The 24027-nt window shown below is 44.3% G+C and overlaps 1 protein-coding gene across 3 annotated transcripts in view; it reads left to right on the forward strand.

The window, feature by feature from the left end:
• LOC148030106 (uncharacterized) overlaps positions 1 to 24027 on the forward strand; it is a 78691-nt gene that overhangs the window by 25514 nt on the left and 29150 nt on the right. For all 3 annotated transcript variants that reach the window (XR_015692132.1, XR_015692131.1, XM_087686367.1), the window contains exons 5-9: positions 12568 to 12645; positions 12752 to 12853; positions 13035 to 13084; positions 13235 to 13334; positions 13439 to 13531. Coding sequence is in view for 1 of the 3 variants with exons in the window: in XM_087686367.1 (XP_087542493.1) it covers positions 12568 to 12645; positions 12752 to 12853; positions 13035 to 13084; positions 13235 to 13334; positions 13439 to 13531 (423 nt within the window). In the remaining 2 variants the exon portion in view is untranslated. The remainder of the gene's footprint in view (positions 1 to 12567; positions 12646 to 12751; positions 12854 to 13034; positions 13085 to 13234; positions 13335 to 13438; positions 13532 to 24027) is intronic.

Raw genomic sequence — 24027 nt, forward strand, 5'->3', positions numbered from 1 at the left:
TGCATGTGACATACACCCATACTGTCACAAATGTTCAATAGGGCTATTTGTGAGGGATTCCTTGAGATTTGGTTAGGCCATACTATAATTCCACTATTTAAAAGCAGTGATTCCTTGATCCCTAGCAATGACAAGACCATCATGGTTGGGCACACATTAGCCAAGATATATGGCTCCATATTGGAACATGAGTTGAGTGCATGGGCTGAGAGGGAAGATAGAAGAGCACATGGACATGCTGGTTTCAAACGTGGATACACCACATTGGATAATATCCTCATACTGAGAGCGATCATTGAGGAAGGATGGGGTTGAGGCAAGAAGATCTACTGTTTTTTTGTAGACTTTTGTAAGGCATTTGACACAATATCTCGAGTACGTTTCATGCAGGGATTACAGGAAATTGGTGTGCTAGAAGGTATGAAGTGGAGCATCTATGCATTGTATGAGAAAGTGATAGACCATATATGCACATCTAGAGGGATATTTGAAAGAATTGACATTACCATAGGAGTAAAATAAGGATGCCCGCTTTGGATTACACATAGATGAGGTGTTTGAATACATTAATAGGGGAGGAGGGAATGGAGCTAACTTAGTTGGAGTATTGATACCGATACTACTTTATGTAAATGATATTGTACTTATTTTTGACTCACTAGAGGGCTTGCAACACCATTTGGATGCATTGCACGCTTTTTGCAAGGATAGAGATCTCATAGTGAACCTTGGTAAAACCAAAGTGACGGTATTCAATACATCGGTAGCATGGGAGACCTGATCTATGTATTAGTTCACATTCAGAGGAGATGCAGTGGAGCATGTATACTTGGGAGTCACCTTTTCAGGCCTGAGATTTTCATGGAGGGGCACAGTTGCAGCGCGATTGGCAAGAGGTTATGCAACACTTGGGGCCCTTGAAAGTTTGTGCGCTCATATATAATTTCAAGAATCCGGCACCAAATTATGGCTATTTGACACCTTAGTCCCTCCTACCCTCTTATATGGGTCCTTCTTGAAAAGGGTGGTAATTCCTTGATTAAGCACTTATTATAACAATCAACAAATAAACATAAATTGAAATGCACAATTTAACTTAATAATCTCAGACTGTAGACACCTTGTTGGTCCCAAAATTGCAACCCTTTTGGTATTTCTTTAACTTCAATTGCCAATGGATGTATTAGAAGCTGAGATTTTACAAGCCGAGATTCCATGGTCTCCTTGGCTGATCCAAAAGCACTTTGCTAGTGCAACAATGAGCAAAGAAATTGGGCCAAATGCCCCTTGAATTTCACCCTAGACTTGCTCTAAATTGAACCCCAATCGACCAAATTGTGCCCTATATTTACAATGGATGGTTAGGCATATGAAATCCTTGATAATTCACAAATTTTAGTGTACAACGCCTTCTATTGATGGCACGGGTCTTGAGGTGGATGCTAAATCCTAATTTTTGTAGAAATTTAGGATTTATAGCAAAATTTTCTTTATTGTCTACTAAATCTAGCTGAGATTTGCTCCAAATGGCTGAGATAAGCCGAGATCTCTTGAGAATAGACTAGAGAAGGTGAGAGAAAATCAAGATGAGAGAGAAGTTTGATTTTCTTTGCGAGAAAACCCTAAAATCTGCTTGCTGCTTGCTCTACCCTGCATTGAATGCAGTCACCTACTATCAGGCATCTCCAAAATGTTGTTGCCTGATTAGCAATGTTGTTGCCGGTGCTTGGAAGGTGTTTCCCTGTGGTTACTTGCCCTGGAAGGTCCCAAATGGTTGTCGCCCTTGCAGCCAATTGCTGGTTCTTTGCTTAGAAAATGATCAATAGCCTTCTTTCTCTATCGCACTAGTTGAAAACTGCATGAATAGTTGAGACCTAGCCCCCAAAAAAGTTTTTTTAGGTTTTCATGGGCATTGTTGCCAAGTGGTAGCCTTTTAAGCCCAATTTTTAGCTTTATCCAACCATTAAAATAATTTTTAAAATTAAATAATTTGAAAAATTGATTTCAACCCTTCTGGCCTTGCCCAAAATTAAATGTGCCCATCCATAGTTAAATTGTCTTGGCCATTAACATGGAGTGGTCCAATTAATTAATGCTAGTCCTTGGTGTCACCACTAATGCTTATTGGCCAAAGAATTGTCGTAGAGTCAAAATTGACACCAACTAACCACCAAAACCTAGTTGGCATAACTTATGACAACTTTTGTCTTTGACACCCATAGCATCCTTGGGGTCCTTGAGCCTTGTTACCATGAAATAATTGCCATGTGCATCATGTGTGCTAAACAACCTTGCACGTTTGATTAATGACTCAAATAAATGTTATCAACAAGATTAAAGCATCTCAGAATTTCATGTCCCTGTGATAGCTGCCCACGTGCCAAGACTATAGAGGCGATAGTTTAGAGAGGTCAAGGCATTGGACAAAGAGTGTACATTGGCTGCGTGCAGTGGCCTACTAGGATTTGCAAAGGAAGATGAAACTACATTAAATCTTTTTTTAATTTTTGGTTTTTTTGTTTTTTTAATGGGTGTTATAATGAGAAGCAATGGTTTACAATCTATTAAGTAACTGTGCCCCATGGTGAGAATGAAAAAAGGATGGTTAGATCCAATACACAACAAAATAAACGAGCTAACCCAACCACTCGAGGGTGTCGATGTTGAGGGAAAGGGTGATGAAGTATAGTGAGGTGGTGGTAAGGTAGTGAAGAACTGTCGGTGGAGACAACTTGGGATTTGCCTAGGTGTGCTTTGCACAATGAGATGCATAGAGTAGTGGGCTACATGATGAGAATGCACATGCAGTAGATGCCACTTGGACAGTGTCCCTCGTAGGGAAATTGTTCACTTGCCTAAGTACCCTTTACAAAGATGATGAAATTATGCAATGTAAAGGAGAAGGTACAACTGAAGGGGGTGGGAGATAGTGGGGAGGCGATGTTAAAGATAAGTGCCAAAACCTATAGAATACCATGAAAGGGTAGGAATCCCCTCTCAACCTTGGATGTTGAGGCCAAAGAAGGAAGAGGAGTCTAATGTTAGTCTACGTGTGGTGCTAAGAACCATAATGATAGATGAAGATGAGGATGAGCAATATGATGTGGGTGTGCATGTATGAGTGAGTGTTGCGGAAGACTGAAGAAGAAAAGACTAAGGATGTGGCCACCATTGCTTATGTCTAATCGGTGGATTACTGCTAATGAAATGCTCAATGAGGTGGAGAAGTGCTCCTAGATGGAGGTGCAAAGGATGACCTAGGAATGGATGCAAAGAGCACAATGGGTGAGGAGCTAGTAGACCAATGAACTAATCCTTCAGGGGTATTGAAAGGTATAGGTGGTTGGGATTGCTTGTGTGCCACGTCTAGTGGCCATTGAGGTAGAAGGAGCAAATGGGGTAGTCCCATTGGATTGTCTAGCAGGAGTGGAGACAATTGCAACAGTTTATTGAGGTTTCTTAGAAGGTAGACCTTGGGCCTTGGTACGACACTCCTCGTCCACATTGGCCCGATCTTTGGCAGTGTGTGCAAAACCTATTTTTCTTAGGGAGTTGTTGCTAGATGGATTTTGGTTCTTTGTTTTCGTTGAAGGAAGGGGTGTTGCCCTTGGTTTTGGCTTGCCTTTGCATCTTGTGAATTCTTGCCACCTCTAGTTTTCCCTTGCAAAGAAGAGGCAACTGGACCCCTCTTTGAATAAGAGTATGTGGAGGACTTCTTGTGGGCTTGATCTTGTAGCCTCGCGTAGCGCATGAATTGACACTTAAACTCATAGAAGATTAATAACCGAGCAATGAGATAAAGTGCTGAATGAAGTGGAAGTATTTTTTAGGCAGCTTATTCAAAAAGAACGTAACCTAATTGCTGACTTGGGAGAGCTAGTAGTGGCAAACTTAGTGAGTAACTACCGATATTTGGCCAAGTTGACTTTCAAATTATCCCCTTCCTTATTGGAAAGCTCTTGAAGCTCAAAGTCAAGATTTATATGTCCAATGTGATCTCGGGTCACATAGCGGTTAATGAGATGACTCCAACACTTAGATGTGAGGGGAAAATGTTGTAATTGAGAGTGGAACTTATGAGGCAACCCTTGCATTAACTCAACATTGGCTATGGCATTGTGGGCTTTCCATTAATGGATGTGATGAGGGTGAGCCAATCTGGCATAGGCTCAAGACCAACTACCAAGTCCCAAAGTCCTTAAGATTCAAGCACTTGTTGCATGAAGTTCAACCAAGTGGTGAAGTTCAACTTGTTGAAATGAGTCTTATCTGTGAAGGCATTCTTGACCATAGCAATAGGAGTGGTAGTCCTGTAAGAAGGATAATGTGGATAGGCTATTTTCCTGTTGAGGAGAGAAAAATATGCAAAAAATAATTATTTTCAGAAATGAAATATATCCCAATCAAGGAGGCAATCAGCAATATGCTGAAATCAGAAATTAATGGCTGAAAATGCTTTGATAATGCGAACATTAGTAGAATTTGATGAAAATTTTCCCAATAAATGCATCGAAATAATAAATTTTTTCTTCAATGTCAGGAAAAAACATGGTCAACAGCCAAATAATATGATCTTTGAGCATATCAAGGCCAAAGAAAATGAAGTGAGGCAAAAGCCCCAATTTAGACTCAAAAATTAAAGAGAATTTGAAGAAATTGGATAAAATTATTATCCAATTATTGTTGAATGCCGTGCCTCAAGCTAAATTGAGCCTTGATATTGATGAAATTTGATGAATTTCAGAGAAGCCCCAAATTTTATGAAGAAATTGGGTAAAATTGAGCTCAAATGATGAAAAGCCCCAAAATTTACCAAGAATTTGAAGAGAAATTCAAAGATTTTTTGTGAAATATTTATACGAAAGATTCAGAATGTCACTTTTGGTGATGAATTGAGCCTCAATGTCGATGAAGAATACCGGATCCTTGAAATCCGCCAAAATTGGCAGAAAAATTGGAATGAAATTTGACCAATTCGGTTAAATACCCCAAATTTGATAAAGATCAACGGCTAATTTCTTCAATTTGATGATGAATTTGGAAAATTGATGGAAAACTGCTAGGGAATTTTGACGCCCAAGTGGTCTAGTGTATTATTTGACTTGTGAATTGGCATTGATTAATCAATTAATGCCCATTCCCTAGTGTTACCATTGGTACTTATTGGCTAAATAAATGCCTTAGGCCCTAAACTAACGCTAGGTACCACCTAGTACGTATCGATCACAACTTATTATGACTTTTGCCTTTGACACCCACTTGCTTCTCAGGGTCCTTGGTCCGTCATTGTGAAATAAGTAACTTGCACATCACATGTGCACCTCACATTTGCACATTTGATTATCAACTTAATCAAATGCTAAGCAAAGCATCAAAGTTACTGTCCCTATATCACAATTGGTGATATGGGATGTAAGCCCTTGTGACACAAAGTGTGGCTTGTTATATCGAGCTTGCTTAGGAGCAAGCTTGATGCCATTCCTCTAGGTTGCATTCTACATGAATATTTGTTGATTCAACTTGGCCATCTCATGGGCTATCCATTGATGTCATTTGTCTCTTCATATGGGCTTCCTAAATCCATTAAATGTCATTTAAGGGAAATTGATTTAGTTAGTACACCTAGCATAGTTAGGTTGGAGTGTCCTTAGGATGCTTAGTACAATTAATCCTAGGGTTTTCCATTTGAAGCATTTTGTGCATTCTAGCACATTATTGAAGTCATTTTGAGCATTGTGACAGTGGGTAAATGGAAGACCTAGTAGTTTGTAAGAAATGTTTTCTTATGCCTTTCTTGCAAAAGTACAAGATTGAGTGCCTTAGATGCAAAAGGAAGGTCCCTTTGGAATATGTGTATTGCTAGGTTCAATGCTATTAGCACAAATGAGTCATTTCTCGAAGTTTATTTTGCCAATTTTAAATAGATTTCAAAAGCTTTCGATGCCAAATAAAAAAAAATTAGTTGTCATACTAAGGCGCCTGTGCAAATTAGCCTCTGTTGAGAAACCCTTTACCCTTCACCCTTCACCTGCAATTTGCGTTATTGCGTTTCTGTGTTTTGCATTTAGGGTTTGCAACCCCAAAAAGAGGCTCCATCCTAGATTGATTGTGCCTATTTATAGACCACTCTCTCATTCATTCCTCACGGCTGATTCATTCAGTTCGTCACCTCCTCTCTAGCCTCTCCACTACCCTCACACCCCTTCAGGAGGACATTGCGGTTCGTGGTTCGTGGCTGTCTTCATCATCTTCCTTGTGCTACGGCACCCTTGTTCCCTTGTATCACATTCACTCCATGATTCAGAACTTCATCATTCCATTCTTCAGAGTTTCTTCTCTCTTCTCTTCTCTTCTCCATGTTTGCCGAGTTTACTCCGTGTTCCTTCCCGCAAACCCTATTGTCTCGTTGGTATATCATCTTTTGACATGGTGTCAGAGCTGGATCTACTCAAACTGTGGCAAAGATCCTCCACTCCAATGAAGGCAAAGACCGGTGGTGGGTTCGGCATCCACTTCTCTTTTCCTTTTGCTGCATCAAAATCTCGTTTTTGCAGATTTCAGGTATTTCAGCTTGCCACCCACACCCCGAACGCGGAGGACATCGCAGTCCAAGCTGGCCATTGTGTCTACAACAGTTTGGCGCCTATTTCCAGTCTACCACACACTGTTTGGAGCTGATTTCAGCATACTGATTGCTGCTGTTGTTTTTTTCTGCGTTTTTAGTCTTTCTCTCACCTGCTGCCTACGTTTTTAGTCTTTCTCTCTCCTCACCTACGTTTTTTTACTAGCTGCAATCTCTTATTGCTGATCACATCCTCCTCCCACTGGCAACTCACTTCTAGCCCTTTCACTACCCTCCTACCCCTTGAGGTGGACATTGTGGTTCGTGCTTCACACTACCCTCACACCCCTTGAGGCGGACATTGCGGTTTGTGGTTCATGGTGATTGACCTCTTCCTTCTTCGGCAAGGCACACTGGTATCCATGGCTTCTTTACCAACAGATGACCATACTACTGGGTGCTCCTATTGTGGCATCATCGGACACACCACTGATGTTTTCCGACTTCGACCTTTGCTCCCCACCCCTCCGGAGTACATGCATCTTTCACCAGGCACTCCTTGTGCCACCTCTTCTTTCTGGGCCACAGAGATCGTTCTGCATTGGCTATCGGAGTACTATGCTCAAGGCAATAAGATGCATCCGATGCGCACTAAGTCCTTTCAAGCACACGGAGGATCGATTGGCACTAGGACCTCCTGGAGATCGTCGCAATGCCAGCGGTAGTCTTCTTCCACCTATTTTCAGGTACAGTGGCTACCATAGCCCGCGGTTCTGCAGTCCGCTCCATTGAGAGACAGCGATTGTTTGATACTGTCTCCTGGTCAGTCTGCTCCTTTGAGAGACAGTGGCTGCTCGACTCCTTCCTATTCTTCGGCTACCTAGTTCGCTCCACTGAGAGACGATGACTGTTGCCCACCTCTTGCTCATTCTGAGCCCCATCCTTCCCTATCCTCGACTACTCAAGTTCAAGAGGCCACCTCTTCGGCACCCCAGATACCTTCTTTGGCATGACCGGCGGTACTTTCTCCGTCATTAGACATTTCGGAGTCCGTGATCCATGTGTTTTTGGATTCCCTATTTACTTCAGAGGGGGATTCAAAGGGGGATGTTATTTCTTTGCCCTCAAAGGGGGCATCTACTTCTTCTTTGACTTCAGCAGGGACCCCTCCACCTCCCACCTCAGAGGGGGAACCTACTCCACATGAAGCTCTTCACCCATCCTCTACTTTCTTGGGGTGGTGGTCTTCGACCAGTCATCTCTTCTATTGATACCCAGGATCTTTAGGTACCACCTAGATCGGGACCTCGGAGTTTCAGCCGTGACTTGGTGATGGGGCCTTCGTATTCCTTCCAGCATGGATGCACGGAGCTAGTGGCTTCTCTCCCGAGGTTGTGTTTCGGGTTCTCCAGCTCACTCTATCTACTGTTCTTTACTGCAGGTTCCCTTTCCGGTGGAAATCTTGGATCTTAGGGATCCTTTACATCTTCTTCCTCCTCTTCTTCTTGCCTTGGTCATTTGGTCAGCATGGAGCCAACTCCCAAGATCGAGTACGGGCATATCCTTATGGTTCTCGCCACCACACAAAGTCTGACATTCCTCCTATGCATTGCATCTTTTCATCATCTTTGTACTAGGGCACTTGGGCAAGTGAACAATTTCCCTACGAGGGACACTGTCCAAGTGGCACCTGTTGCATGAGCATTCTTCAGCATGTAGCATTGCATCTCCACTTCACTCTTCTCTTGTTCCCCTTTTTGGGCCTGAGAGGGGGTGTTGAGAAACCCTTCACCCTTCACCCTTCACCCTTCACCCTTCACCCGCAGTTTGTGTTTTTGCGTTTTTGCGTTTTGCGTTTAGGGTTTGCAGCCCCAAAAAGAGAAGACTGATTGTGCCTATTTATAGGCCACTCTCTCATTCATTCCTCCCGGCTAATTCATTTAGTCCGTCACCTCTTCTCTCCAGCCTCTCCACTACCCTCACACCCCTTCAAGAGGACATTGCGGTTCGTGATTCGTGGCTGTCTTCATCATCTTCCTTGTGCTACGACACCCTTGTTTCCTTGTATCACATTCACTCCATGATTCAAAACTTCATCATTCCATTCATCAGAGTTTCTTCTCTCTTCTCTTCTCTTCTCCATGTTTGCCAAGTTCACTCCGTGTTCCTCCCCGCAAACCCTACTGTCTCGCTGGTATGTTATCTTTTGACAACCTCTAGTGGTCCAACATCTGTAATAGAATTTTTATAGTTCAAATGACTTAGATTTATATTGCTTGCAATTGTTTGGTTGCCTTACTCTTTTGAAAAACTACTCTCATGTCTTTGCTTAAAGGGGGTCATTTTTACAATTTATTTTTATGTTCTGATGGCAACATTTTAGCAACTTTTAGGACTGTTTAATGGTGAATTCTTCCCATATGGCAATTGTTGTTATAATTGGATTTATACTTTGTTTACATTTAGAAGTGGCAGGTAGAAATTGAGGAGAGCTGAGAGGTTATAATGAGGGATTCACAAAAAAATTGGAGGTCTTGGTCAAGAATGTGGGCCGGATCTAGTTGTTGCTGTGACCAGTCGATGTGACGGACCCTCCTTCTTTGGCCCGTCATGGGGCAGGCAACACCCACCCCATTGAACCCGCCTCATGAGGTATCACCCAACAATCAGCGGTCCCACAGTTTTGCGGAAGCGTAACACGACATGACACGGAACGCGGAAGCGTAACACGTCACGAGATTGCGGAAGCGTAACATGTCACGGGACAAGGTAACACGACATGAAAAACCACTGGTCCATATGAAGGCCCGATTATGTATTCCAAAGTGCAATTAAGGCACGAGCATATTTACAAGAAAGCCGGAAGGCTTGAGGGGCTAGATTCACGTGCGGAGGGTGGAGCTATCAACGCGCATCCCACGACACCATCACATGGGTGAGGGAGCTCAAAGGAGGACTACCCTCATACACACCTCCCCTTGAAAGAACTCGACGTCCTCGTTGAGCTGACAACAACCATAGTCAGAGCCCAAGGGGGCGGTGATATGAGACTCAAACTTCGGGGGTCTAAACACGTCTCACTGTCAAGATGGCTAGTGTCTACCCGCTAGACCTAACCTACTTTGAAAAACTTTGGGGGTCTTTGTCGACTCACTGTCAAGCCGACCAGGGTCTACCCACTAGGTGCCATGCCCACAGACTCGATTAAAAATGTGGAACATGGTCTTGTCAGACTCAAAGGCAGGTAATCACCCACTGACTCAATTTACAAGTGTGGAGTGATCCAGATAAGATAACTAGAAAGACAAATAATATTGGAAACACTTCAGTTCGTCCATCCGTTGACCAGATTTACAATCACAGAATGGAGGAAAACCAAGTTAAGAACAAGTTGTGCTCACTTGCCATAACGAATGGTCCTAACAGTATGAGTGTGCAGAATCTGCCAATGGACTTCGGAGGCGAGGCGAGTAGCTCAAGAGGGAGCATGCCACGCCATGAATGCAAGGGTCCAAGAAGTGGCATCCTGTGGAAGATGGCCCCAATTGACTAGATCTGTCAATCCTTGTACGAAGTAGGAAAGATGGCCCCAATTGGCCCGATCTGTCAATCCAGGAATACAGTACTGGCATGAGATGTGCTTTGCAGATGTACCTCCCCTTGAAAAAAGTTGGGCCTGATAAGCCCAAATCTTTTGAGTATACTGCCAACTTGCGAAGGTAGTACTTCTCCTTGTGCGTAAAGCACGATTGGAAAGGGGAATGACCTTTCTTTTATACTCCTGGCTTTGCGAGTTTTCCACTGCTCGTCTGGCAGCTTGAACAATGGCCTTTCGTTCATACTCCTGGCATAAGGAGGTCTTCATCCTCTGGATTATCATCCTTTTGATCTTCGATAGGGGTACAGGATAAGTGGCCTTTCGTTTATCCTCCTGGCACAAGAAGCTTGCTAGATAGCCTTCATGTGCATGGAAATTGCCTGTTTGTTTATTCCCCCGCGGTAAGGAGTCATCTACAGTCTCTGTAAAAACCTTGGCCCTTTCTTTATCCTCCTGGTGCACGAGTCTTCAAAAGAATCAATGTGGAAATGGGCCGTTCGATCCTCCTGGCTAAAGGATTCTTCACAAAGATCATTGTGGAAAATGTCCATTCGTTTATCCTCTTGGCTCAAGGAGTCTTCAAAGATATCATCATGGAAAAGAGCCGTTCGTTTATCCTCCCGGCACAAGGAGTCTTCTACATGGTATGTGGCCGTTCATTTATCCTCCCAGCTCTAGGAGTCTTCACAAGCCATTCGTTTATCCTCCCGGCACAAGGAGTCTTCAACATGATATGTGGCCATTCGTTTATCCTCCCGGCTCCAGGAGTCTTCCAACACATCACGAGATGGATCTGGATCTTCGGTTTCTGACTCATTCTCTTCTGACACGCCCATGGCCTCCGGTAGCTTAACAATAACTTGGCCACATGAGTTCGAACCTGACTCTGTGCCATATTGAGGGTCACCAACCCGTGACTGCATCTTCGTCTTCTTTTCCATCTTCTTCTTCATCTGTTTCTTCATCTTCTTCTTCAGCAGCACCTGACTCCGCAGAGTTGTCTTCATCATTGCTGGACTCCGTAGAGTCATCTTCATCAGAACCTGACTCAGAGTTGTCTTTATCATCACTGCTGCCTGACTCCGAAGAGTCGTCGCTATATCCACTAGAATAATCCTTGCTGGAGCTTGAACTCGGCTCTCGGCGACATGACTTACTTGTGACTTCGTGCGGGTAGTCGGGGTCGACCTGGTCACCTGCTCTTGAGTTGGACGGAGCAAATTTTTCTTCTGAAGCTCTGACGTTGGCAGGCCACCTACTGCAGACCAATCATGGAGTTGAATAAGTTGGATATCATGATGGGCCATTAGAAGGCTTGTGGCCAAGTAACAAGCAACTTTGAGAAAGGATTCTTCTTCTGCAAGTAGGCTTGGCATTTTATCACTGTGGTTGTTATCACTGATTGCAATCATTATTTTGTTGATTGTACTTTGATTCATTTCTATACCTAGGCCAGTGGTGATATCAAATCTTAACAGTAGTATCAGGGCCCCCAATTGCTCACCACCACTTGCCATCACAACCATTGCCTTTGAGCTCCACACTCAGCCAATTGCCATCTGAGTCATTGCCTCCATGCCGGCTCTCTCCTCCAAATGGTGGTTGTACAATCTTTCATCACTAGCTTTTGCTTTGTGGTCTTCTAGGTTGTACAACAACTGCTGTTGCTCATACAAATCCTTGCTGTCTCCCTAGCCACGTGTGCTACCTTGAAGTGTTGCCAGAAGCAGCATGTCCCCAACTGCAGCAGAGATTTCACCAAAATTGTAAAAAGGAGGATTGCCCTAATGATTGAAATCTGTACTTAAGACAGTGTTTCAGGTGGAAATTAGCGTACAATTAGAGAGGCAGAGACTTCAATAGGTGCATGCTAAAGAGGCTTCATCTTACTAGCTGTGACTTCTGTGAAAGACTAGATTGTTTTGGAGCAATGGACTTTGATGTGCAAGCATTGACTCCTGTCATGTGTGTGCAAGGGCTTTGGTGTAATACATTTGAGCCTGTAAATTTGAACACCCCAAATGACCAACAAATTCATGATGTTCAGTTAGGCTGCTTGTTTCTGTTGTGAAGTATGGATGAGACACTGTAGTTGCAGTTTCCAAGTGTTTTCTGTGGATGAGACACTGGTTGTACTGTCCAAATGTTTTATGCTGATGTGTGTGGTGGAGATTAAGCATTGGTAAACCTTTTGAAGCAATATCAATCATGAGATCTTGAAGCCTTGACCATTAACCTCACTGATTCTGTAGGAAGTCAATTGCTTTTCTTTTTAGCTTATGAGCATGCTGTAAACACCTGCAGCAATGCACATGCATACAGCACACCTATGAACATCATATGTAGGTGCTATAAATATTTCGGTGCACACAGAATGTAAATACTTTCTTTCATTATCTTTGACCAGGGAATGAAAAATTTTAGCAAGAATGCCAGGGATCTGATTACCAACATTCAGAAAGTGGACAATGATAACTATCCGGAGGTATACTTTTAAGTTTTGATCCTGTTATAGTCTTTTTTGACTTTGGTAGCTTGTTACTGAAAGCTAAGTTGTGCTGTAAAGAAGTTGAAATATCTTTCTTGTTTAGACTTTGTACAAGCTATACATAATCAATGCTGGATCTGGGTTCAAATTTCTATGGAGTACCATTAAAGGTTTTCTCGACCCAAAGACTGCATCTAAGATACATGTAACTTTCCTGCTGTCTCTAATTCTGTATGTGAAAGGTAGGCTTTTGAGTAGTTTTGTGTTTCCTATGACTGGAAATAGCAGGGCGAGTTTTTTGTTATCCTAGGGGTTACTTATGGATTTCTAAGCTGTGGATTTGCCATTTCTTGTTGATATAAAAAACCATCTTTCTTGTTCTGCAGGTGCTAGGGAGTGATTATCAAAAGAAACTTATGGAAGTGATAGACTCTAGGTATGCCTTTTATAACTTCAGGAGCTGATTGAGATGAATTTAATGAGCGTTCTTGTTTTGTTAGTTGTTTGGGAGAGACTTATTGGAATGATTTACAGAAAAATTGACTGTGTTACCCATATACTGTCTGCACTGTTTGAATATAAACAGTCAGCTACCAGATTTCCTAGGTGGAACATGTACTTGTGCAGCTGAAGGTGGCTGCATGATGTCAGACAAGGGCCCTTGGAAGGATCCTGAGATTATGAAGGTCAGGGAGAAAATGCAAATAAGAGTGCCGTTTTTCTGTAATTGGTTGTGGAGGCTAAAAGAAGTGTACTCAGTATGCATCTTTGAAAATCTCTATTCTTGCAGAAGGTGATGACTGGAGCTGTCAAGCAAATGAGAAGAGTTATTGTTGTCTCTGGGAAGATGCAAGATCGTGAAGTATCATCTTCAAGCTCAAAGGTCTCCCTCTGTTCTGCTGTGAAAATGATAGATAGATATAGAGAGTTTTTTCTTGATAGGGCATTATTCAGAATCTTGGCCAATGTCTGAGGCTATTGAGGCTCTTTGAGTTTTTATATAATAAGGTTTGTTTGTTCATTCAGAGAGAATTGTTCGGAGTCTTGGCCCATGTATGTGAAAGGCCTGATGTGCTCTCAATTAGTGCATCAAAAGGGATCATTGTTAATTGGGAGCTGGTTGCATTGGAGCATTGCTCTATTCTGGGTTTTTCTTTGGGTTGTGCTGGGTTTCAATTGAGGCCTTCCAATGAAAAAGAGGGGGAAAAAACCCACAAAATGAAATAGGAAATCCCAAACGCTTAACATGAACAAGAACTCCAAAAAAGTTAATGGCTTGGCTTCATCAGTTCAACCATTACAACAGCATGATCTTTACATGCAATGCTAGCAAATAATCAAACTTCTGTACATAGATCAGATAATCAAACTTCCTACAGTCACAAAGTTGGAGAGGCTTCTTTTCTTTCTTTCCTAAAGTCACAAAGTTGGAGAGACTTCTTTTCTTTCTCCCCCTAACTTGATGTTCTTTGGGGCCTTTGTGCTGTATCTCTAGGCAACCTTCATGATGGATGAGGTATTGTATGAGGACATGTTGAGAAAGGAAAAATTTCAAAATTGGAGAGAAACCAGCAGCTTGGTTTTTCTTTTTACATGATGAGGTGCATCATGATAGTTGTCTTGGGGTAAAAGCCTGGCCCTAGGAAGCAGAGGGAGAAAATGTAATTTGGAGCTTTACTTTTCTGGAAGGACTTTTATCATGATGAATGGTTTATCGGCTGGTTAGTAAAGCTCCTAGTGAGAAATGCATAATTCTTCTCAACCAAGTTGGCTGTAGCATCACCATCCAAAGACTGAGTGGCTGATGTTTCATGGATAGCCAAGCTGCAGCCCTTCTTTTTCTCCTTTGCTAACCTTTTTCTACATTTTTCTATATAATGGCTGGGCTTCTTGCAGTAGTGACATTCTTGGGCAGCCTTGCCATACGGTTGTCCCACATCAGCCTTGGGCTGATTTTTCACTTGTTGCTTGCTTTTGCCTTTTCTTTTGTACCTTGAAAGCATGGCTACATCACGTGATCTCATAGCCATGTTCTTCCTAGTACGTTCCTCTTGCAATAAGAGATGTGAGGGGCTGTTGTGGTCCCCTCCAGGACAAATTCAATGAAGTATGGAAACCGAGACAACACTTTGGAAGAGAGTTAAGTGTGATATTAACCATCTCTTCATCAGATATCACCCCATCAATATTTAGCAGTTGCTCTCTCAAATCATGAATGTAGGTAAGGTGATTTGTTATGCCATCACCCTCATCCATATGTGCATTTGCCGATTCTCTCCTCAAGTAAGAGATTTTGGCCTCATTTCTAGCTGTAAACATTTGCTCAATGATATCCCATGTTGCCTTTGAGGTCTTACAAGACGGAATATGAGGTATTATTGCTCCCTTGATTGATAGAACAATTAAAGACAAGGCTTTTGCATCTTTGGAATCACATTTTCTTTGTTCTTTTGTAGGAGGAATGTGGGAAGCAATAGGGGTAGCTTGCTGTTCTCTAGCCTGTCTTTGAGGCATTTGAGGAGCAAACCCTCCTAGTCTAGCCGAATCACCGGTCACAAAATCCCAAAGTCCCTTAGCAACCAACAGATTGCGCATCATGAAACTCCACAAGGAGTAATCGGTGCCATTCGATTTGTCCCCTTGAGTAAGGGCGCCCGACATGTTGCTATGATCACTGTGACACCTTGTTGAGCCCTTGCTGCAATAAAATGCACAAATTTCAACCAAACGTCTCCAAGCTGAAGTGCAAAATGTACTCACACGAGTATTGAAATTTGAACATGGGATTGAAAATTCAATCACAGAATAGTCTCAAAACAAAGCAAAACCTGCCTTAAATGCTTTGCAAAGTGTGCCAATATTGCTCAAAACAGCAATACATTGTTGTATCTTAAAATGCATGTCCAAAAAGACAATGTCAGCTAATATTGTAAATCCCCAAATTCGCACAAGTTTCCATGCCCAATCTGTATCAATTAACAAATAAATGTTGTACCTACACTTGTTTGCTGCCTTGGGATGTGTGAAATGCAAAAGCTCCAAATTTTCTTTGTTGCCTCAAGTAACTTCACTGCACCTTCCGATGCATCTCGAACCCAAAGATCACAATAGTCTTGAATTTCTTGTGGAAATTTTAAAAATTGGGCAAGTTGATCGAAAATCCCTAAATTTTTGGGCACCGAGTGAGAAAATTGAAAATTTATTTAAAATTAGGGATCAAATGAGCAAGATGGATGAGAAATTGCCCAAATTTCCAAAAAGTCCTAAGTTCAAAAATTTGGGTTTTTGCATTTTTTTCAGATTTGTAGAAAATGGTGGGCAAGGTTGAGAATATCATGAGTAGGGTTGAGAGAGACTGCGTGTTTAGGGCTACATGCAAGACTGCATACGAGATTGCATGTAAGCTCAAAACAACAACAACTCCTTCAAAACAATAGCTTCTCCTTCAAAACAGCAACTCCTCCCTCCTAACTAACAACTTCTCTTCCTTTGTTGGCTGAGTGGACTTTGCACAGGTGGCACTGGTCGAGCGGTGGGGCGAGATAGAATCCACTTGTCTAGCCCTGATACCAATTGTTGGAGAGAGAGATCTATTAATGTCTCTAGAAGGCTAGAATGGCCTATGAGACCATAACTAATAGAACCGGCATCATCATCACTCATCAGAGAAGAAAACAAAAATATGTCTAGTTCTACATGATAAATTGAAATGGAAAATGAAGAATATGGAAAATTGAGAAACTGAAAAGAGTATAGAATATCTCCATCTTAGTGTATAGAATCCACCAAGACTTTGCAAGCTACCCCCACCTGACTCGACATGGTAATCTTCATCTATAACGAGCAATCATGACGTGAATGTGTCGCATATGAACATGCCTATGTTGTCAAGCAAAAACTCTAGGGCATCATGCTTTGCATAACGTTGTAGCTGTGTCTATTATGATGCCACTTGATGATGTCCCTTGATGCCGCCTGTTAGTAGGAGATGTAATGTCTAAGGTGGCAGTGGACGGGGGGTCAGCTATATTGAAAAAGTTTGTAACTGCGCTCTAGTAGGGTGGATACGGCTGGGGTTGCCTTCGATTTTGTAACAATGCTGCTCTATGCTGTTGGAGCTCCAATAAGAAAAGGCCCAGACATCTTTGGTTCTCATAGTCCATCACCTGTCTCAATTGTCCAAAGCCCTCCTCAAAGAGGCAATAGTAGTGGCCTCGAATATCATAGTATACAATGCATCTACAAATATAGCGTTCCTCTGTCTCTGCCTCTCATCCATAAAGTTGACACATCCTCTTATTTGTTGCAGCACAGCTCCATTGACCTGTCTCAATCATCAGCTGATGTGATGAGGTGCGGATTTGTCCAATAGCAACTCGAAGCCCGAGAGAGAGAGAGAGAGAGAGAGAGAGAGAGAGAGAGAGAGAGAGAGAGAGAGAGTGAGTGTGTGTGTGTGTTCTTTGTTGCGACTTTGTTAGTTATTTGATCTTTTGTAAAGCGAGTTTATACACAATGGCCTAGAGCCATCTTGCATCTTGTAATCATGTAATCTTGTATTTTTTTCATAATTAATACAATTACTTGAGAGAGAGAGAGAGAGAGAGAGAGAGAGAGAGAGAGAGAGAGAGAGAGAGAGAGAGAGAGTGTGTGTGTGTGTGTGTGTGTGCGTGTGTGTGAACGCAAGACAACGAGCAAGAGTGGCTAGTAGTCTCGGACTCAAAATTCAAGTACTAGAATAATAGAATGAAAGTACAATGGCCTTAAGTAAGTTAGACATGTCAGAGTGCAGCGGTGCGGAAGCGTAGGACTGAGAGAGAGAGAACGCAGAGAGAAGAGAGAGAAAGAGACAGTGGAAGATGAAGATCTGCTGTATAAAAGTGTGCTGTATACAAAGATATGCAGATATGTATACGGGCGCAGTGCGTTGGACTGCGTGTCTCCACCTCAACGATGCAACCTGCTGTTCACCTCGAAGTCTGCTGCAGTCTGCACTGTCTCATGTCAGAAATCTGCGAACAAAGACGGAATGTGCATGAGCCACCAGTCTGTAAACTGCGAGCAGAAAAGTGTAGCCAGACTGCAGAAATCTCGGCTATAAATAGCCAGGAAACAAGCGCTAAAAATAGGCCTGTCGGCTGCATTAAATGCAGCCGACTGTACTGTGCCAGGTCAGTCTGCCACGTGGCAGTCCGACTGCGCAGGATCTAATCTGCTAACACCCCCTCTTAGAGCCTGGGCGGGGCAGAAGCCCGAGGGATCTGGAATGTCTCCGAAGTAGAGCCTGGGGAAGGGCCTTGGTAAACAAATCTGCAAGATTGGTCTCCGTCTTGCAGTCCTCCATAGTGATGGTCTCATCCAGAAGCTTCTCTCTGATGAAGTGGTACTGGATCTCAATGTGCTTCGTCCGGGCATGGAAAACAGGATTCCGTGCCAAGGCAATGCAACTCTCATTGTCGCATTGCAGCAAAGTAGGACGAGTTTGGGGGCAGCCAAGCTCCTCCAACAATCTCCGAAGCCACACAGTCTCACACGTGGTGGAAGACGCGGCCCGATACTCCGCCTCAGTAGACGAAAGAGCTACCATGGACTGCTTCTTGCTACTCCATGAGATAACACCTGCACCCAAGGTAAAACAGTAACCTGTAGTAGACCGTCTGTGGTCCACATCACCAGCCCAATCCGAGTCGCTCCAACCTGCAAGTACAAGATCTGAACCACCTGTGCCTGCGGGATAATGAATCCCTAAATCAGACGTCCCCCTTAAATACCGAAGTATCCTCTGAGCAGCCTGCCAATGCACCGTCTAAGGTGCACTCATAAACCCTGCCAAGAGCCCAACAGCAAAACAAAGATCAACACGAGTGTTGAGGAGCCAAATCAATGATCCAATCAACTGACGATAGCGGGAAGCATCCACCATGGGAGAAGCTGAATGGGAAGAGGCCTTCCAGTTCGGATCCATAGGAGTAGAAAGGGTCCGACAATCCTCCATCGCAAAAGAAACCAAGAGCTCCTGTACATATCTTTGCTGAGAGATGAAAATCCCCCTCTGAGATTGATAAATCTCATGGCCCAAAAAGAAATGGAGTAGACCCAAGTCCGTCATCTCGAACGTCCGATGTAAAGCTGCCTTCATCTCTTGGACCTTCTGTGCATGATCACCTGTGACAATCAAATCATCAACATACAACACAAAAAGCACACAACCATCCTTGGAAGTGTGTACATAAAGCTGCGGATCGGCCTTAGAACGCCGATATCCCAACTGTGACTGAAGGAACGAATCAATCTTCTCGTTCCATGCACGCGGAGCCTGCTTGAGGCGATACAAGGCCTTCTTCAACCTATAGACTTTCCCATCTGAAGATCCAAAGCCAGGAGGCTGCTCGACATAGATCTTCTCCTTCAAATCACCATTGAGGAAGGCTGACTTCACATCCAACTGATTAGACAGGCCATCTCCTATGGCCAGCCAAGGCAAGAACAGCTCGAATAGTCGCCATACGAGCAGTGGGGGCAAAAGTATCATGACAATCAATCCCTGGGCGCTGTGCAAAACCTTTAGCAACAAGGCGAGCCTTGTGCTTGTCCAAAGAACCATCGCTAAGATACTTGGTCTTGAAGACCCATTTGATGCCAATCACCTTCTTATGCGGGGGGTGTGGTACGAGTGACCAAGTGCCATTCCTCTCAATAGCCTCCAACTCGGCTTCCATAGCTTTTTTCCATGGTGTGGACTGTAAAGCCTCCTTCACGGAGGTGGGTTCTCGATCCTGCATAACACGGGTCATCAAACAATAGTTAGAGCAAACAAGCTCCGTAGAATGTGCCTGGTGCCTCCATGACCGCCGCCTCCGTGACCACCACGGACCATCCTGCGGTCCCCACTTCTCAGGGACCCCCTCGATCCCTGAATCACGGAGTGTATCACGGGCCCAACGAGGAGGAGGCCGGACCTCTCCTCGTCTCTCTTCATCAGTTGAAGACTCTGGGATATCCACCGGTGGTAACTCCTCGGGGGTGACCGGTGGAACTGTAGACTCTGTGTCAGAAACAAAATCAGAATTAAACGGCACGGGCTCCAGAGGAATAGTTGTAGGAGCCCAACTCTCCCCTGGATCTCCAAGAACGGGATGCTCCTCACCCGCTGATATGTCCGGAACCTCCACAAACCGCACATCTCGACTGGTGTACACATCCCGCTTGACGGGATCATACAAACGATAGCCTTGGGACTGGGAGCTGTAGCCAACAAATACCCGTCTTCGGGAAGCTGCTTGAAATTTATCACGATGAGCCTTGGGAATGTGAACATAGGCATCACACCCAAAGACCCTAAAATAAGAAACATCGGGCTTAGTCCCAAAGTAAGCCTCAAAAGGTGTCATCCCATCAACGGCCGAAGTGGGGGATCGATTAAGGATGTGGACTCTAGTACCCACAGCCTCGGCCCACAGAAACTGAGGTGTCTGTCGGTGCTCCATCATGGTGCGCACCATCTCGATCACACTGCGGTTTTTCCGTTCAAGAATGCCATTTTCTTGAGGAGTGTTGGTATTAGCAAACTCCTGGTGAATACCTTTATCTGCACAAAAACGAGCAAACTCATTAGAAACAAATTCACCACCCTTGTCGGATCGCAAGGTCTTCAATCTCCGGCCTGATCAGTTCTCCTCAAAGAGAAGCCAATCCTTGAAGTGGGAGAAAGATTCTGACTTCAATGCCAAAAAATAGGCCCATGTCATCCTGCTGTAGTCATCTACAATCAGCATGAAGTACGAGCTCCCGCGCAAGGACTCGTTCCTCATAGGGCCACAAAGATCCGTAGATACAAGCTCCATCGGTGAAGTAGACCGCCGCGAAGCTTTGTTGGGAATGGCATCCCTATGCTGCTTTCCACAAATGCAGGAGACGCATGGCTGTTGGCTCACCACTATATCCAGCAACCCTCGAATAAGCTATCCACGTGATGCCCTCCGAAGATAATCATAGTTGAGGTGACTGAACCGAGCATGCCATAGCTTTGATTGTGTCTGAGAGGTAAGAAGAAGAGTAGAGAGGGCGGTGGAAGACTTCAATTTGTAGATGCCGTTCTCCTCATATCCAGATGAGAGAACTTTCCTAGACCCACGATCAAGGACTCGCACCGAATCATTGTCAAACTCCACCAAAAGTCCAAGGGAACAAATCTTGTGAACTGACAGAAGATGATATCCTAAACTTGGTACATGCAAGACCTCGGAGGTATGGATACCACCGCGTCCATCTGGAATAAGCTGCATCTCACCCCGTCTTACAATAGATACTGAAGAGCTATCTCCAATGAGAATCTGCCCACGGAAGGGTCACAACAGGGCAACACCATCTGATGAAGGAATCATGTGCCGGGAGGCACCACTGTCAACGATCCACTCTCGAGCCTGGGGAGCTGTCATCGCAGCATCAGAAGCATTCGGTGTAGAGTCCTCAATGACAGCTAGATGAAGAAATGCAGCTGATGAGGGTGCAGCCACTGCTCCAGAATCCTTCGTGTCCTTCTTGTTGGTGTCCTTCTTGTCTTTGTCAGGGCAATCCTTCTTCCAATGGTCAGTCTTTCCACAAATATGGCATGTGGATTCTTTGTCCTTGTCCTTGTCCTTCTTTGACTTGTTATCCCCCTTCTTCTTCTTTTGGTCCTTCCCCTTCTTCTGAGAGGCTTGACCTGTCAGGGTCTCCGACTTGGAAGCATTCTGTCCCTTGAGTTGTTCCTCTTGGTCCAAGACCATAGGAACCAGCTCTTCCCACCGAAGAGTGGACTCACGCCCCGAAGCAATAAGGGTGGAGTAGAAAGCACCGAATCGTGGCGGCAACTGGGACAAGAGTGTGATTGCCATGTCTTCGGAGGAAATCAGCTTCCCCGCATTCTGAACCTGCATCTGAAGTTGTCTAAGCTTGTTGATGTGCTCCCGCAACGAAGAAGACTTGTTCACGGACAAGGTCCGTATCTGTACCTCCAAAGAAACCCGCTTCATAAGGGTCATCTGGTTATACATCTGATCAAGCTTCAGCCATATCTCCTGAGCCACCGTCAAGTGCTCGATGTGAGCTATCACGGCTGTAGTACAAGACAGAAAAAGAAAGGAACGAATCGTGGCATTCAGTTTGTCCCAGTGAGACTGAGCCTTGGCCAACTCCGCACGAGCATCGGAAGAGAGTTTGGACTCATCTCTCACTGAGGGCCGGTGGATCTCCTCCTGTACAAGCTCCGCCAAATCATAGGACTCAAGGATGGCCAACATCATGACATGCCAGATACGGTAGTTGTCGCCATCGAGCTTCTGATCTGCGGGAAGAGCCGGTAAGACAGGCACCTTCCGGTCCATAATCGTTTGGAACTCCAAGTCAATCTCGGTAGACATCTTCACCTGTAATGCCTTCACAAACGCAAAAGCAGCCCCCTTTGACTGTGATAACTCAGCTTGCTAGGGCTCTTCCACATCCTGATACTTCTTCACCCGCCGGAGGCGATGAAAAAGCAAAACCTGTACTTGAAAGCTGAAAATTCAAACTTCCTCCTCGTCAAACAACAGTAAACAGCAGCAAATCCACCACCTGGGCTCCTTTCCTGCGCGCCCACACTCGCTTCAGCCTTGTTCCGAGGCACAGCCCTCCTGCCTGCTCTCAAACGCTGAAAACGCAGCCTTGTGTCGCGATAGAAACTCCTCTTCAGGTTGGTTCTACACTCAGTCAGCCCTTCTACACTGCTCTGGCACCATGTCAGAGTGCAGCGGTGCGGAAGCGTAGGACTGAGAGAGAGAACGCAGAGAGAAGAGAGAGAAAGAGACAGTGGAAGATGAAGATCTGCTGTATACAAAGATGTGCAGATATGTACACGGGCGCAATGCGCTGGACTGCGTGTCTCCACCTCGACGATGCAACCTGCTGTTCACCTCGAAGTCTGCTGCAGTCTGCACTGTCTCCTGTCAGAAATCTGCGAACTGAGACGGAATCTGCGGGAGCCACCAGTCTGTAAACTGCGAGCAGAAGAGTGTAGCCACACTGCAGAAATCTCGGCTATAAATAGCCAAGAAACAGGCGCCAAAAATAGGCTTGTCGGCTGCATTAAATGTAGCCGAGTGTACTGTGCCAGGTCGGACTGCCACGTGGCAGCCGACTGCACAGGATCTGATCTGCTAACAAGACATGTCCCTAGGATTACATTTTGTGCATTCGAATTGTTCGGAAAGGGTGATTGTTGCATGTATACAGAATCTGACCGTTGTTGCTGCCTTTTGATCCTTTGGGACTGTTTGGAGTTTGAAGTTTGAACTTCACTTTTTGTCACCAGATTGTGACAACTATTACCTTTTTGTTGATTTCTTTATTACATATTTTATTTGGTTTTCCTTTTTGGAAGTATCCCTCTTGAAATCTAAACGCCCGAGTTGCATGGCCAGTATGTGAATCGGACAAGGATGTCCAGTGAGTCAAGACTGGACAGTTAAGGTCCAGTACGAGTCTGGAAGAGACTGATGGCACTGTAGATTGACAAGCCTGGAAGAGACTTGTTAAAGTGTATATGGACAAGTGTGTTGAAGAACTAGCCTGGAAGAGACTAGTTCAAAGTAAAGATGGACAAATCTGCATGAGATTAGTTCATGTGGGGTCATCAGTGGAAATTCACTTTCAGTTGAGCTACATTACAAATGTGGATGTAGTTATAGTCTGCAAAGATGGTCAGAAGACTTGTGGGGATGCAATGGAAGCAACTCCTAAAACTTAGGGAGTTACTATTTTCGGACCCCAGAATCTGTTCGCGTCATTATCTTCGTATTTGCACGAGGACCAATCCTCTGGTCTGTGCCGAGGTCAAATTCTGCACCGAGCATGGAGAATTTTAGACCGGAAGGCTGGAATGGGAAATATCTTCTAGTGCTGCCACTTGGCACAAAGTTGTGCACTTACCTCTTTAAAGAGGGCTGGCGTGCAGTTTTTTGGGTCTTGGAGGGCTCATTTGAGGAGGAGGAAAAGTGGCTGATGCAGAATTGGTTTTGGAGAGCTTGCCTACATGGTCCATGATGCACAGAGGCTTGAGCTTGCTTCCTACTCTCTCTCTCCCTGACAGTATGGTTATGCTGCAGAATCAAGGGCCTTTCTTCTAATTCAGGTACAACTGTGTGGAATATGCTGTTTTTGCATGAGGCAAGAGCCTCCTTTCTCCAGGAACAGGAGCAGTTGTTTGCTGCCCACAAGCAGGAATAGGTGAGGGTGGTAACCTCACCAAGCAAGTGTCTGAAACAGCACTAAATCAGAACTGATTCTGGACTGTTTAGAGGTTATTTCAGAGCCCAATTGATGTCAGAATCAAGGGGCACTTGGCCCAGATGATGCAGGACAGTG

This window comes from Lygodium microphyllum, chromosome 10 (genome assembly GCF_053477565.2).
Source record: "Lygodium microphyllum isolate KBCC chromosome 10, Lygodium_microphyllum_v1.1.10, whole genome shotgun sequence".
Lineage (NCBI taxonomy): Eukaryota > Viridiplantae > Streptophyta > Polypodiopsida > Schizaeales > Lygodiaceae > Lygodium > Lygodium microphyllum.